The 14134-nt window shown below is 38.5% G+C and overlaps 1 protein-coding gene across 1 annotated transcript in view; it reads left to right on the top strand.

Moving 5' to 3' along the window:
• Positions 1-4603: 4603 nt before the first annotated feature.
• Positions 4604-14134, top strand: part of PTPN21 (protein tyrosine phosphatase non-receptor type 21) — a 34990-nt gene continuing 25459 nt past the window's right edge. The window contains exon 1 of the mRNA XM_062494569.1: positions 4604-4783. Coding sequence (XP_062350553.1) covers positions 4604-4783 — 180 coding nt within the window. The remainder of the gene's footprint in view (positions 4784-14134) is intronic.

Here is a 14134-nt window from a genome sequence, read left to right as displayed (position 1 = left end):
TTCATATCCTTGTAAGACTGGAGCACAGCCCCTCTTATGGCGTTTGCATTAGTTAAACACTGTAAATATTCCTGAATTTATATGCATTTAAAGCTTGCTAAGGCAGTTGTTATTGAGAGTATAATTTCTACTGACACCTTTGTGAGTTTTTAAGTCCAGACAGGCTGACAGATCAGCCTTTAGTCTGCATTTTTTTGCTGTGTATCTCACCAACAGCTGAAACTTTGCAAGGACGTAAATGTATGTGCATAGGTCATTTGGTAAAGCACAGAGGGATTAAACCTTGAAAATATTTCCAAGCTGCATGAAAACAAGACCAACATAATTTTGGTAAGGTATTTGCCTTAATTGGAAAGGCTTAGAATAAATGATCATACGATTAAAAAAAGCAAGGATTGCCTGCTATTTGTTGTAACCCCTATTTCTGTAGTGCCCCTGTAGCCAGAGAAGCAGCTGTTCATTGCTGACATTCTCCCTGCCAGGCATTCCAACTCTCTGAGGTAATGGGCTACAAGCATACGGGCCTTCGCTTTAATTCTTTCAGCGTATCCTTCCGCATGGATAGAGCGAGGGGAACGCCTCCAGGAAAAGAAATTAAATGCACACACACAGAGACACACGGGGACGGCCGATTTGAAAATATTCCTGAGAACGCAATTTGCGCTCATGCGGCACAGCGTCACATGAAAGAGGCGGCCTGAAGAGCTGGCTGGCACAGGTTTATTTTGTTGTAGTATTTTCTTCCACCCCCCAGCTCTTTACCCAGTGGAATGATATCCAGAGCAAGTTTTTCGAGACAGGAAGTGAGGAATGTTTTCACTATGAGTGATCTGAGAAGAAGGTGGGTTAGCCGAGCTAGCAGCTGTTTCGGACAAGAGGAGCACAGTAAGTCAGTTCCCGAGGAATACAGATGAGATGGCCCCGGCAGGAGAAGTCTTGGAGCGCCGGGGGCTGATTTCGGCTGCACGTATGTGAAAGGAGACCCGGTGTCTTTGGATCGCTGGGCAAGGTAAGGGGAAAACAGCGGGCGCAGTAAAAACGTAGCGGGTGATCGCTGCTGTGTACCGTAAGGCTGAAGAGTTTCAACCACTTTCTTTTTGAAAAGTAAATGGTTCAAATGGTTGTGGGACTGTGTTTCTGGAGGTGAGCGAAGTTTGAGATACGCTCTTACTGCTGCCCTCGGTCCAAGAGTCATGTCAAAGATTAACTGGTAAAACAAGGTGGAGTATTTGGATTACTTTTTTGGCTGCTGTAATAGTTTAAGGTTTGCCAGGGGTAAAACCAGCGCAGCTGCCCAAATATCTCTGAAATAAAAATACATGTATTTCAAGAATGTGAAGTAATAGGAGCTCTTTCTCACCGTGATATAGTGCAGTTTTATTTCCATTACTGTCATTTATGCAGGCAATTTAAAAATATTTGTAAAGTAAAATGCTAATAATTGAAGGGAGAGTGGGAGGTGAAAGTAAAGGAGAAAGATACCACAGTGCTCAGTAGTCACACATTATTTACGGCCATGTTGCTGAAATTCTAATATAGCATTTTTGAAACGACAGGTTTCTGTTGAAATATAAAGGTATAAAATTTGGCCACTAAAGACATTTTTAGCTGTTGAACGAAAATTCCAGACTTGGTAAATAAAGACTTGTTATTGTAAAGGTCATCAGATGGACTTGTAACTCCTGGCATATGGAGCCACGAGTTTTGGCTAAAGTAGTTTAAAACAATGCAGGTAGGTCTGAATTTGAAGTAATGCAGCAGGCAAATTTGAGAGCTCCTAGGGCTGCAGAATTCAGAGCTGCTGAATAAAACCAACGCAGCTATGTTTGCAAGAACTACACATGGCTAGCAGTAGAAGATACTGAATGATACCCTGGTGTTACTCAGCAGACTTGCCTGAATTCTACCATATTTATTATGTGTTAGGAATCTTTTTTTAGATGGTCTTTTGTGATGTGGTCTGGAAGTTAATTACTTGAGTTTTTCTTGTTATAAATGGGCTTCAGAAGTAATGAAGATTATGTCAGGTGTACAAAAATGAAATAAATTAGGGTAAATGCTCAGTGGAGCATTTAATGTAAACAACAGATCATAACCTGGAGAATGTTCCTGGCTGGCACATTCCAAAAATTCTGCTCTAAACTTCCTTCCTATGTTTGCATTGCTACCTGTTTGCATAGTGATATAAGTGAAAGTCTGAGACTGCCTTGTGTCAGCATTAGATGGTCTGGAAATGTCACCTGTCAGGTTAGCCTCTGGTTAGTGATTTTTGGTTTGGTTTTGTTTTTTCCATGCTATTAGAATAACCCTTGATATGGGCATAAAAGATTGAAAGTCTTTCATACTCAGTGGTACTTCATAAAATCTGAGATTGAAACACTTCTGCATTTCTGACTTTAGGTTTCAGAGAGGAGTAAATTGGTTTCTCTCATTGCTGTAGCACCAAAGAAGACACCTAATTGTGCAAAGAATGTATTGGAAAATGGGCCTCAGGGACATGAGCTTAGGTCAGCCAGCTAAAAGTTACTCTGTCAGGAATAAACCCAGTGCAAGATTCTGCTGGCAGTGGACAGGGGACTAAAAGCTTCTGTCTGTAGAGCATTCCCTGCATGCTGTTCAAGCAGGGCTGGATTTGGAGGATCAAAGCACAGAGGGTGTAATAAAGTGCTATATCCCTGAATTTTTCAGTTAAACATGTTGTTATCTGTTGTTACTAATTCTACGGCTACAGCCAAAAATAAATTCGTTGGTGTTTGGGTGAGGATTGTTTTCTCATTCAGCTAAGATTTTAGGTGGTATCTGTTGAGGGTAGGGATTGTATAGAATGATAGAACTGTTTCAAGATTATCACAAACGAGGTCATGAAATATGCTTCTGGTCATTCTTTGGAGTAGGTTGCAAAGATGTCCTTGAGAAAAAATGCCGTGCTGCCTCCTCTTTCTCCCCATTGCAGGCCTTTGATGTCTTTCCACCTTCCTCTCTTTGCGGTGCTGCTGGCCGGGGAGTAGGGAGTCTGATACGGGGTTTTAGCCTAAAACGTTCGTGCTTATGCTGGTTAAGTTTCTAGGTGGGTTTATCCATGTCCAAGGAGAATGCGGTATCTGTTTGTTTACAGCTGTGCTTTGAGTTTAAAAGCAGGTGTGCTAGGAAGGCTACTTCTTCCGGTTCCTCCATTCCAAAGAAATGCATATCCTCACGTTCCTCCTGTCGGGTCATCCTGAGAGTCCTCAGAAATCAAATTTAATATGTGCTACTAGTACATGCCAGCCTGTGAAAAAATAAAATGGAAGAGGAAAAGCAGTAGTTTGTTTTGTTTCCCGTTCCGTCGGGGCGGCCCCGCCGCTAGAGGTGCAGGGGCAGAGCTCCTGCCCGCGGCAGTGGCGCTGGCCGGGCGGCGCTGCCGGGCCCGGGCGAGGCTCCGGGGTCGCTCCCGCCGCTGCCCCGCACGGCCCGGCCCGGCCCAGGGCAGAGCAGCCGCATCGGGGAGGGAATGGCATCCCTTGCCCAGGGCAGCGGCGTGCAACGCGGGGCGATCTCTGAGGCGCCTTTCAGACCTTTCCGTGATGCTGTGACAAATTTCACAGACTAGGGTGCGTGCGCTAAGAAAGCACTTGGAAGAGGAGAAAGGCAAAGCATGGAATGGAGCTGACGAGAGGAGGCGTGAAGGTGTTTGCAAAAGGTGGGGAGACGGGTGGCTGCCTGTTGTCTGGGTATGAGTATGTTTTAAAAGGAAAAAGTAGAAAATAAATGCTTCTCAGATTTCACTTACTCTCTTAGTGAGGCAAAGCATAACCTGGAGCATCATACAGCAATTTAGCATAAGGAGTAACGGTAAGACGGGCTGTAATCCAGGGAAGATTAGAGGAATTGCACTTTAATTGTCTGGTAGGAAATGGCTAAGGTGTGAGTTTTAATGCTTCCCTTGCCTTTCCTTTTTCCCCCTTAATGGAGCTTGGTTTAATCCAACAGCAGATAGTGGCTGAGGCTGCACGACACTCTGAAAAGCCAGGTTGCTGGATTTGCTCTTAAAAGAAAATGTCTTTGTCCAGTGTTACAAATACCTTAGGCAACTCATATTTCATAGATATATTGCATTTAAATACCAATTCAGTTTATAAATACTTATTTTAAGACATTGCAGTCACACCTGATTAAGACTAATTATTCACTTGTGAGTTTTAAAAAAAGAGATCAACTTGCCAAAAACCCAGTGTCGTCTGTGGAAAAACCAGAAACTCTGGTGCTTATTTCATGGTTTGAATACATAACAGCCTGCATTTTGAAAACGTAGACTGATTATTTAGATTTAGAGAAAATATACATGTTATTTTTCCTGTGTTACCGTTCCTCTTTCAGTCAAAGTGTTTCTGATTCTTGTATTTCTTTTTTCTCTTTTGTTCCTTACTAGGACTCCAGTGAATGTCTCTTCTTCTTGTCTCTTGGTGGAAAACTTGCCTGGCTTTAATGGATACTGCTGCTGCTGGTTGATCTCTGGAGACTTTATAGCTCCTTACCTTTTGAGAGGAGGTGATTTCTCTTCACCTCTCAAGGTCTCTAGTGGTAGTAGCTTGTTATCACTAACCATCTCTGGGGGAAAAAGAAGATGCCTCTACCTTTTGGGTTAAAATTGAAACGAACTCGACGTTACACAGTGTCCAGCAAGAGTTGCTTGGTAGCTCGTATCCAGCTGCTCAACAATGAGTTTGTGGAGTTCACACTGTCAGTGGAAAGCACTGGCCAGGAAAGTCTGGAAGCAGTGGCTCAAAGGCTTGAATTGCGGGAGGTAAGTGAGTTGTCAAGTGGAGGCATAACTTCAGTTATTAGTGCTAGATGGCCTATGTGGAAAACCCTTTCCATGTAGGGTAATCAGCTACTGGAGCAGCTATCCTCTGTTCCCATTGTTTCTTCACCTTCTGGTCTTTATGGGGACTTGGATTGCTCCGAAATAGTTGCAAAAGGCGTTACATAGTTTAGGGAATGTCCAAGGGGAGGAAATGGGAGAAGTGTTGGTGAGTAAAATCTTTCAGTGATAAACAAAGCAACAGTTTTTTAAATGTGACCGTGCTGAAAATTCTGCTTAAAAAAAAAACCACAAAGGAAGAAAATAATTTCTACCTAAGCAACATGGTTAAAAATGACAGCAAGACTTGAGTCATAAGACAACATGTTATTTGTGTGTATGCATTTTTCTTTTTCGGATGGATTAGTGCTGTGAAAAGAGTCTAAAGCACAAAATGTGATAAATGTACCAGTTATCAGCCATTTGTCTTGCTTGCTTAAATGCCACATATATTTGCAGACACTGTCTTGAAGCTCATATATAATCATGTTGATTGAGTGCTGGCCTTGTGAGGATACTTGGTTTGTGCTAGTTGAATATGTAAATATCTGTTCAACCTGACTTTTCCCCCCAAAATCTCCTTACTTGGTATTTTAAAGGATTATTTTGGAACTGAAATTTACTCTTACACACATTTAGTGATTATTACTACATTTCCTGTGTTGAGTGAATTCCTTCTGAAATTGAGCTTTGAGATGTTAATGGAAATCTACATAGTTGACCAACATACGAAACAGTGTCATTGTTTCATAAAATTGTTGAGCACAGGTGGTTTTAATGCTGTATTTAAATGCTCTCAGTCCTGGGTGAACTGACATTTCCCCTTAGAATCTGAAAGGTTTAGTTTAGTTGATTTTGGAGTAATTGAACTGTGACAGCATGTGCACTTCTTGGGGGCAGGAGAGAGAAAACTAGTGATACAGGTTTAGTGTTGCTAACGTTGTTCTGAAAAATATCTTTTGTTCTGTTATGTAGTCTGCCATAGAATGAGCCTTTAATTACAGGATTCAAATACAGGATGGAAACCCTGGATTTAGATAACCAAAATATGAGTCATTGTGAAAATAATTAATAATAAATACTTGCATTTATAACTATGATATTTTAAAATATTATCTTTTTATTGTCAGGCACTGGCAGTTGTTGGTAACTTTGCTCAAATATTGAGCAGATATATTTGGAACTCAATCCTACAAACATTTATTACTTTAGAAAGCATGCATTACTGTAGGATTTTTCAGTGGGAAATGTTATACATAGTCATTTTTTTCCAGAAATGCTTTTTATTTTTTCTTTTTGAAGAATAATAAAAAATGAAATTGATATGAAGCCGTTAATCTAGAAGGTTTTGTTTATTGTGGTTGTTTTCATTTGCAATATGCATTCTTGTAGAGTCTCCAAGTATTTTTTAGTGTACAGTTATTTTGAAAATGCAATTCCTTGCAAGAGTATGCCTTCTTTTTTAAATCTTTCTCCTTCTACCAAAAGGAGAGTCTAGCTACACTTGTAGCCTTAGTGTTTCCTTAGAACACATTGGGTATCAAATATTTAGAATTCAGTTGTTGTGTGAATGGAGTTTGTCAATTTTATCTGTCCACTTTCAGATGTAACTTCTAAGTCACAGAAAGTATAGAATTTTTACTGTTTGCAAAATGCGAAGGCTTTGTCTTCCTGAATAATGACTACTAGCTTCTATTAAACTAGTCACAGAGTGTTGGACATGCAGTTTTTTTCAGCTATTCTTCATTATCTTTCTTTGGAACCCCTCCTAAAAATCTTTTAAAAAACCCCAAAAAACAAGAAAGAGAAAAAAGAGGGCAAGAGATGCAATTCCCTCAATTAGGAGTCATATATCAGAATAAGGGAGTTGACAGTACACTATTGAACTCAGGGCAGATTCCTTCAGTCATGCATTCTTGCATGGATTATTTTGGCAGGAAAATGTGTTGCAATAAAAGGGAATGGAAAATAGGGATATAAATTACTTTCCAGAGCTTGCATTCAAAAAAAGTTGTTCTGCCTTTAAATAGTCTGATTTGCCAAGCAGATACTGGACCATTCCTGATGGCTTGCTTAGTAGAAAGTTTTCAGAAAGAAAAATGTGTTCAGCACTTTTCTTTAATCTGCAAAAACAACTTTAGTCTTTGATGCAGTAAAATACAAAGTATTTCTTGCATATTTTTAGTGAACTGAGCAGCCTTAAAGCATGAAGTTGAATTCCAAGTGTTAAACAAGAAAGTACGACTGTTTATTTGAATCCTGAGACTCGGAACCACTCTCAAATCCAAGCTATCAGTTTCAGATTACTGTATATGGCCTAAGAAGCTAGGACAAGCAGTTCCCAAGCATCTTCAAAACAGTTTATTGCATGAGGCATTAGGGGAATCTGTACTGTTTTTTACGCATTCAGTGGTAACATTTGTAAATACCTCTTTCTCTCTGGTGTAGTCTGGAATTACTGAATTTGGACAGTGAACTGTACTGTTTTTAATGGTGTGCCACCTTTTAAGATATTTGTTTCAACAGATCTTTACAGTATTCTTCAAATTACGCACTGCATGGCTAAACACTTTATTTCTTTTGATTTTCCTATCAGTGCTTCTGAATTTCCAAGTTGTATACTAGTATGGACACACAGTTAGCATTTAGGAAGATTTACGTTTGTTGACAGTTTTTTTTTTTTTTTTTTGGTTGAGTGGTAAACTTTATAGAAAAGTGAAATGAATTCATTAAACTGTATTTTCTGGTATTCCTAGAATGTGATGATCAGGAATGAGTATGTAATCCAGCTCTCTTAAACTGAGCAAATGGAGAAAGAAGCCGAAGGGAACAGTGAACATAAGTTACTTACTCTTTGTAGCACAGTCTGTGTTTTATCCTTTGAGAGAACTATAACCAAATGTGAAATATGCAAAAAAACTGTTGCAGAAGACCATTCTGGAATCACAAGTTTTGAAAAACTGCTGAGAGCTCTGCTGGTTAACTACCTTAAAAAGTACATATAATCTTGCATCTGCAGCATGAGTGGGCAAATGAAACCCTTGAAAATACTGAGATTTTTAAAACATTGTAATATAGCTAGGTATATTAGCTAGCTAGGTTTGGCAGGAGATGTAACTGGTGTCGACAAGAGAAATCTTGTTGATTTTTTTGTTGTTGTTTTCTAATAGCACTTCTAATCCAGAGAGAAAGGGCAAATTCTACTACTGTGTACAAGCAGAATCTGACTTCACTGCAGATCTGTGGTAGAGTACAAGTATAAAAACTAATGGAAGGAAACTTTGTGGAGTGTATGTGTTGTGCATATGGAAGTTCCCGTACTTGTTTTGGGCATGCATAGGAAAAGGAACTAAGGTTATCTGGATCCTGAATAACTTCAAATTTCTGAAACAGTGCTTTGGAAATACTTAGACTATGCTGTAAAAAACTTCGCTATGAATTCTAAAATGCCAGTTCTCTTTTGAAGAAAACACAAAAAACACCCTTTAATTCATTGTGGTAGTTTATGAAATGTGTTTTGCATATGAAAAGTGTTTCAAAAATCAGACCAAGTGCAACCATAAATATGCTTATGTCTACATGTATTAGTAACCATATTGACAGACAAATAAGAGTTGGGCCACGTCATGACAGAGGGATCATTAACATAATTGTGTTTATGTCTTGAGTCAACGTCTGACAACATTTTAGCTGATGCTTGCAGAAATAAGAGGAGAAGCAGTGCTTGTAGTTGAACTGCTGTGGTTCCCTCTCTGAACCAAATTTTCCATATAATTAGGAAAGGAGAAATTGACGTGGAGGAATGTATATAAGAATGCAGATCTTCTATCTGTAATCTGATTATCTTAAAATATGCTGCTTTATTGAAAAGCAAATTTGAATCCATCTAAAACATATTAATTATAAGAGTGTGATAATTGTAATTTAAGAACCAAGATAAATTGAAGGACAGAACAGTCAGGCAAAAATCAGTAACTGCTTCAGTTCAATTATTGTAGTTCTTCCTTTCTCTGAAGAAAAAAAGATATACATTCAGGTAAAGGGTTTGCATTCAGTCTTATTATACTGAGCAGCACAAAATGAAGGTTTTTCTGTGTAAACAGTAGTCGCAGTTAGGAAGCCTTACCCCTAAATGCTTTAGCATTTTTGTAAAGTTAAGTCAGAATTTGAATATATCACTTAATTGCATTTTGTTTACCATCATGTCAGTGAATTGCTGTACAGTCTTATACCAATTCTGACAGGTTTTCTTTACTTTTGGAACAAAGGCATTAGCTTATTGTTTAGTATTTTTAGACTGCTTTGAAATTTGTCTTTTCCCTTTAGTAAAGCAATCAGAACATAAGCCTCTGCTGAATGGGAACATGATACTTCTTCTAATGTCAGTGATGCGTAAGGTGGAAATCCAAAGCAGCTGTGAGTTCATCCTACTCAGAGCCTTGAACAGTGGCGGGAAAAAGTAACATGATTTTTTTTTCCAAAAAAGGTATATTTCTGCATTTATGGGTCATGTTGATAACTGACCTATCTGTGCTAGAGGTTAAAATATGTCTTGGATATGATGTATTCTGTGCACTTTGAAAGTATGGCTCTTTGGCTTGTAAATTAGTCATCTTACCTTTGTCAAATGTCCTGATGAGTATAATCCTCCTTGCCCGTTAGAAGATTGTTTATTCAAGATATTTGAAGGGTGTGAAACACAGTGTAGTGTGATTTGCACAGTGTTTCATTTGAATAAACTAGAATACACCAGATTACCTTGCTACATATAGATTTGCTGATTTATTTCTTATCCCTTCTGTTTTGCTTTAAACTATAGTTGGCAATTACTTTGTTTAAATAGCATTTGTGAAATCCATATTAGAGTAGTTAGGAGGAAATTGTGTGTGAGAGTGTTGGAAAAAATGTTTCCATTATGAAGGAACTAAGATTTAAGAAAAAATTGTCTCATGTAGCTACTCTGCTAAATATTCCCTCCTGCAGCTACAGTTGAAGAGCTTGTCAGTGCTAGAACAACAAAAACAGTATAGGCAAAAGTACCCTACAATAAATAGCTTCATATGGGGGAAAAGGGAGGGATTTTTGTCAGTGATCCTCCTATTTCTGCAAGAAGAATTGGTAATGGTGGTATATAGAGAAGTGCAGCTTTCTACTTGGTGGCTGATGAGACTCACAGAGGCTTTTTTCTCCACCACTTCCAGGTAGTCTTGGACATTGTGCACTGGTTAGTCCAGGCTGCTCCAAGCCTTTTCTCAGCTAGAGATTGGGAAGTTTTGTGGAGGAGGTTGTCTGCTGTGAATAAGAATGGAGTTCCTGGAGAATTTTCAAGGCCTGTTGTCTCCTTTTGTAGTTTTAACATTGGGCGTAGGGAAATGCTTTCATTTGGTATTTGCCAGTTGTGCTTAGTACAAGATTATTGACTCAGTTCTCCTGCATGTGGTTTATTTAAACTGTGCTATCCTGATAGGAGCTGTTCTATATCCAAGCATATAATAAAATGAGACGTGGTGGAGCCTTGGGCTAATTGGGATTTTATGAGTTTGACTGCAGTGCTTATCCTTCAATAATGAGAAGGTGTTTTCAGCATTCTGACCAGGAAAGTCTTACAGTCTGTTTTATTTGTATGTACCAGTGTAAAAGAGGAAAAGCATGAAAATATATTTTGACTGCATTCTTCTGTTGCTGTTTTCTCTTTTCTGATTTTTTGCCTCAGATCTTAGGATGGTGATTCCTCAGGTACTCTTGAGGCAGATAGCCAAATGGATTAATTAGAAGGCAGTGTATTAACCATTAGAAAACAATTCTCCTTTCCAGCCTATTTGTAATCTATGACATATTTTGTAAGATTTATAGTATACAAAATATAGAAAATAATTGGAAAATATATTAGTAAATATGTGAGGTTGCAGTAAATTTTGAACACTGATGTGCCTCAGGGGACCTCCAAGGGTTGCATGGTCCTACCCTCTGCTCAGGAGGATCAGGTGGTTCAGGGGTTGCCTGGGTGAGTTTACTACCCAGGTGCCTCCAAGGATAGAGATTTGACACCTCTTTGGGCTATCTGTTCCAGTGTTTGGCTAGTCTTGTTGTGAAATTTTTTTCCTGATCTAATTGGAATTTCCCACATTGCAGTTTGTTCCCAGTGCTTCTCATACTTGCAGTGATTATTTCCAAGAAGACTCAGGCTCTGTCTTCTCTATCTGTGGTAGGCAACTGAAGTCCGCAGTCAGACTTCACTTTGTCTCTTCTTAAGGCTGATCAGCCCCACTTCTCCAGCTTTCACTGTACATCATGCCAAAAGATCTCATATAGTCACCTGCAGTAATGTAGTGTTGTGGCACTCATACCTGGTGAAACTCCTCTGCTTAGCTTAGGAAGTCAGGGTGACTTCAGTGATGAAGTCACTGCCACCAACTTGTGAGCTGTAAATACTGTGTGGGCCTTTTTGCACTTTTGTGTTCTTCATAGCTCTTGAAATTTTATGCAAAAATATTTACTGTCTCTAGTGTCAGAAAGCAAATAGATAGAAATCAACTCTGCAGAAATTCTATGTTCCTTTTTATTTCTATTTGAATTTCTTCAGAGGGGTTGGGTCATGAATAAGTCACTAAAATAAATGAACCACAAAGTAGTGTTAATCTTAACAGCTTAACATACTTTAAGAATTATGTCATGCCATTCTTTTTAGCACTGGATGTTGTCCTGAGCTGCTAATAATAAAATGTTTTAGCATTGAATAAAAGTGGGTTCTATTTTAATCAGTGCGAATATTCCAGGGTGCATAAGCTTCTCTGAAAACTCACAGGATCAAATTCTGCCCTTGAAGTGAAGTGTAAGGCTTGCATAGAAGTCAGATCATCAGCTTTGGTCTGTAGTATTTTGCATGACTTGTTTAAAGATATGCTGGATTCCAGGGGATATTTTAGAATGTGAAAACATTTTTCTTAGTCCTTTACACCAATATCAGCTCAGTTCTGTGTATAAGCAAGAAAAAGTGGTCAGTGTTTCAAAGAAATAGATCTACTGAAGTGATCATCCTGCCTTAAAATTAGTCTATACATTCAGTTTAAATTCAGGGTGTAGAACGAGGAGTCATTTACATCAGAGAGTTCAAAACAGTGACGATGTTTGTGGTCTCTTTCTTCTCAGCTTTGTTATACTTCTGTGCTTCTATGAGGTTTAAGTACACTAAGGCTGCAAGTGAGTTTATTCAGATAATTCCTGTGCTTTTTTTGGGTGTATTTTTATTTGGTTTACAAATGTGTTTATGTGAGATCATCTGTAGAAGTTTTTCAGCTGTAGTTCTAACCCTTTGCTTTCAGTCTCTTCTGTGGCCATTGCCCTTGTCCTTGGTCAGAATGTTGTGGTTCCACATTTTAGATAGTGCTCAGCCCAGGCTGATGTGGTTGTCCTGTCAGAGAAGTGGGCTGGGGCAGAGCAGAATGTCAGCATCAGTCTGACTGTGGCTCCGTGACTGTATGCAAGGTGTTAACAGTCTTGTGATGAAAGAGAAATACAGCTTTCTACACACATTCCATTCCTTACTCAGGCTGCAGGAAGGATTCAGGAGTAGTCAGTCATTCAGTACGTTTTATCCTTTTTAACATGTGATGTTGCAGTGAACGTGGTGGTTTTTGCATAACGGAGTTTCTGTGGTACTGCTGTTTGGGCTTTTTTCCCTAACATCTTAAGGAGTTTAAGATACTGTCTTCACAATATCCATGTAGGGTGATGGTGGTCACCTAATGGTTGGGAGATTGAAGAATAGAAGTGAAATGTTTTTCAAGGTATCAGCAAACTTTGTGCTTGGACTGGGAAATGAGAAATGTGTTGTTCATATTATTTACATTCAGAGCCGTATTTCTTTTGTCCTCTTGAAACTCAAAGTATTTATGACTTCCTAAATCTCAGCTTTCAGAATTTAGAAGTGATGAGCACACTGCATCCTCCTGAGAAAAGTTGGTTGTTTGCTTTACAGAAAACTCTGTTTCTGATTTGGGAAAAATCTGGTTCTCTATTGTGATTTTTAAACTTTTCCATTCTGCACTTTCTCTAGATATCTGCCTCTATACAGAAAAAAACCCTGCTTTTTTCTTTTATGAACAGTTCTAATTCGATTGATTTTCTGTATTATAGGCTGTCTTTATCAGAGGTTCAGAGTTGTTTTCGAGTTTATAGAAAGCATCTCAGGGTTAAATAGGAGGTTAAATGGGCAGATTTTGTCTGAACATGTTTATTTTTGATCTTGTGAATACTAATTTTGCAGTTACATGGTAGCTTGCACTAATTTTAACATAAAGATTTTTTTAAACCTTGGGGAAAAAGAGCACCCAAACACCAAAATGCACCAACAATTGCTTAGAACTGTGTTTATGCTAATTTAGAGTGGAGCAAAGAAGTACATTTTTCCAGTATGCATTGCCAAAGGAGCATTATGCCTTAGAACTGGCTCTAATTTCCTACTTTTGCTAATACCACAGTCAGAATGGTTTTATGGAATAAATAGTTTTATTAATTTCATGCTACACCTTGACTTTTGTGCCTCAAATTACTTGATGGTCTGTGCTGATATGGAGCACTGGTTCAGTTGATGTCCATGAAGTTTGGGATGGGGTAAATGTGCCTGTGCTGTGGTTGTTGCACACACTCTCAGGCTGGCAGAGGTGTAAGGAAAATATGGAATCTCATGAGAGTGGACTCTTCATCCTGTTTACTTTGTAAACTAAGAAGATGTATGTATAAGAGTTTTCAGATATATATATATATATATATATATTCAGTGTATATGGGCGAGTTTTTGCAGGAATGTACTGAAGTGGCCTTTTTCTACTAGGAGCTGTTGCTCCCCAATAAATTTCAAGTCTGTGCTCCACAATATCAAAATGCTAGAGCTTTTTGAGAAAACAACAGTAAATAGTTTTTTTACTAGGAAGAAAACTTTTCCATGACTAGTTCACAGAAAATATTTAGAGAAATCATGGTAAATATTCCCTCTGCTTTATAAAACTTCATCCTTAAAAGCTTTATTTTGTGTAACATAAAAATGTCTGAAAACATGGAAGGAAAAATACTGGGTTAAAGGTGTTGGTATTTCTACAATTTTTACACACATTGGAGTTTATGTAGCAAGAGAGAATTGTTGTGTAAATACCTACAGACCTAATTGGTAATTTATAGCATTCACTTATCTCTCTCCCTCAGTTAAAACATTTCTAATTATGATATCTAGTTTTGCTATGGTAATGACATGACTATTTTTTAGTTCACATCTGTTTGCTGGTCCAGAACTGAAAG

Source organism: Cinclus cinclus, chromosome 6 (genome assembly GCF_963662255.1).
Source record: "Cinclus cinclus chromosome 6, bCinCin1.1, whole genome shotgun sequence".
NCBI lineage: Eukaryota > Metazoa > Chordata > Aves > Passeriformes > Cinclidae > Cinclus > Cinclus cinclus.
Note: the sequence above shows the minus strand (reverse complement) of the source record. Positions and strands in the feature narration are given on the sequence as shown.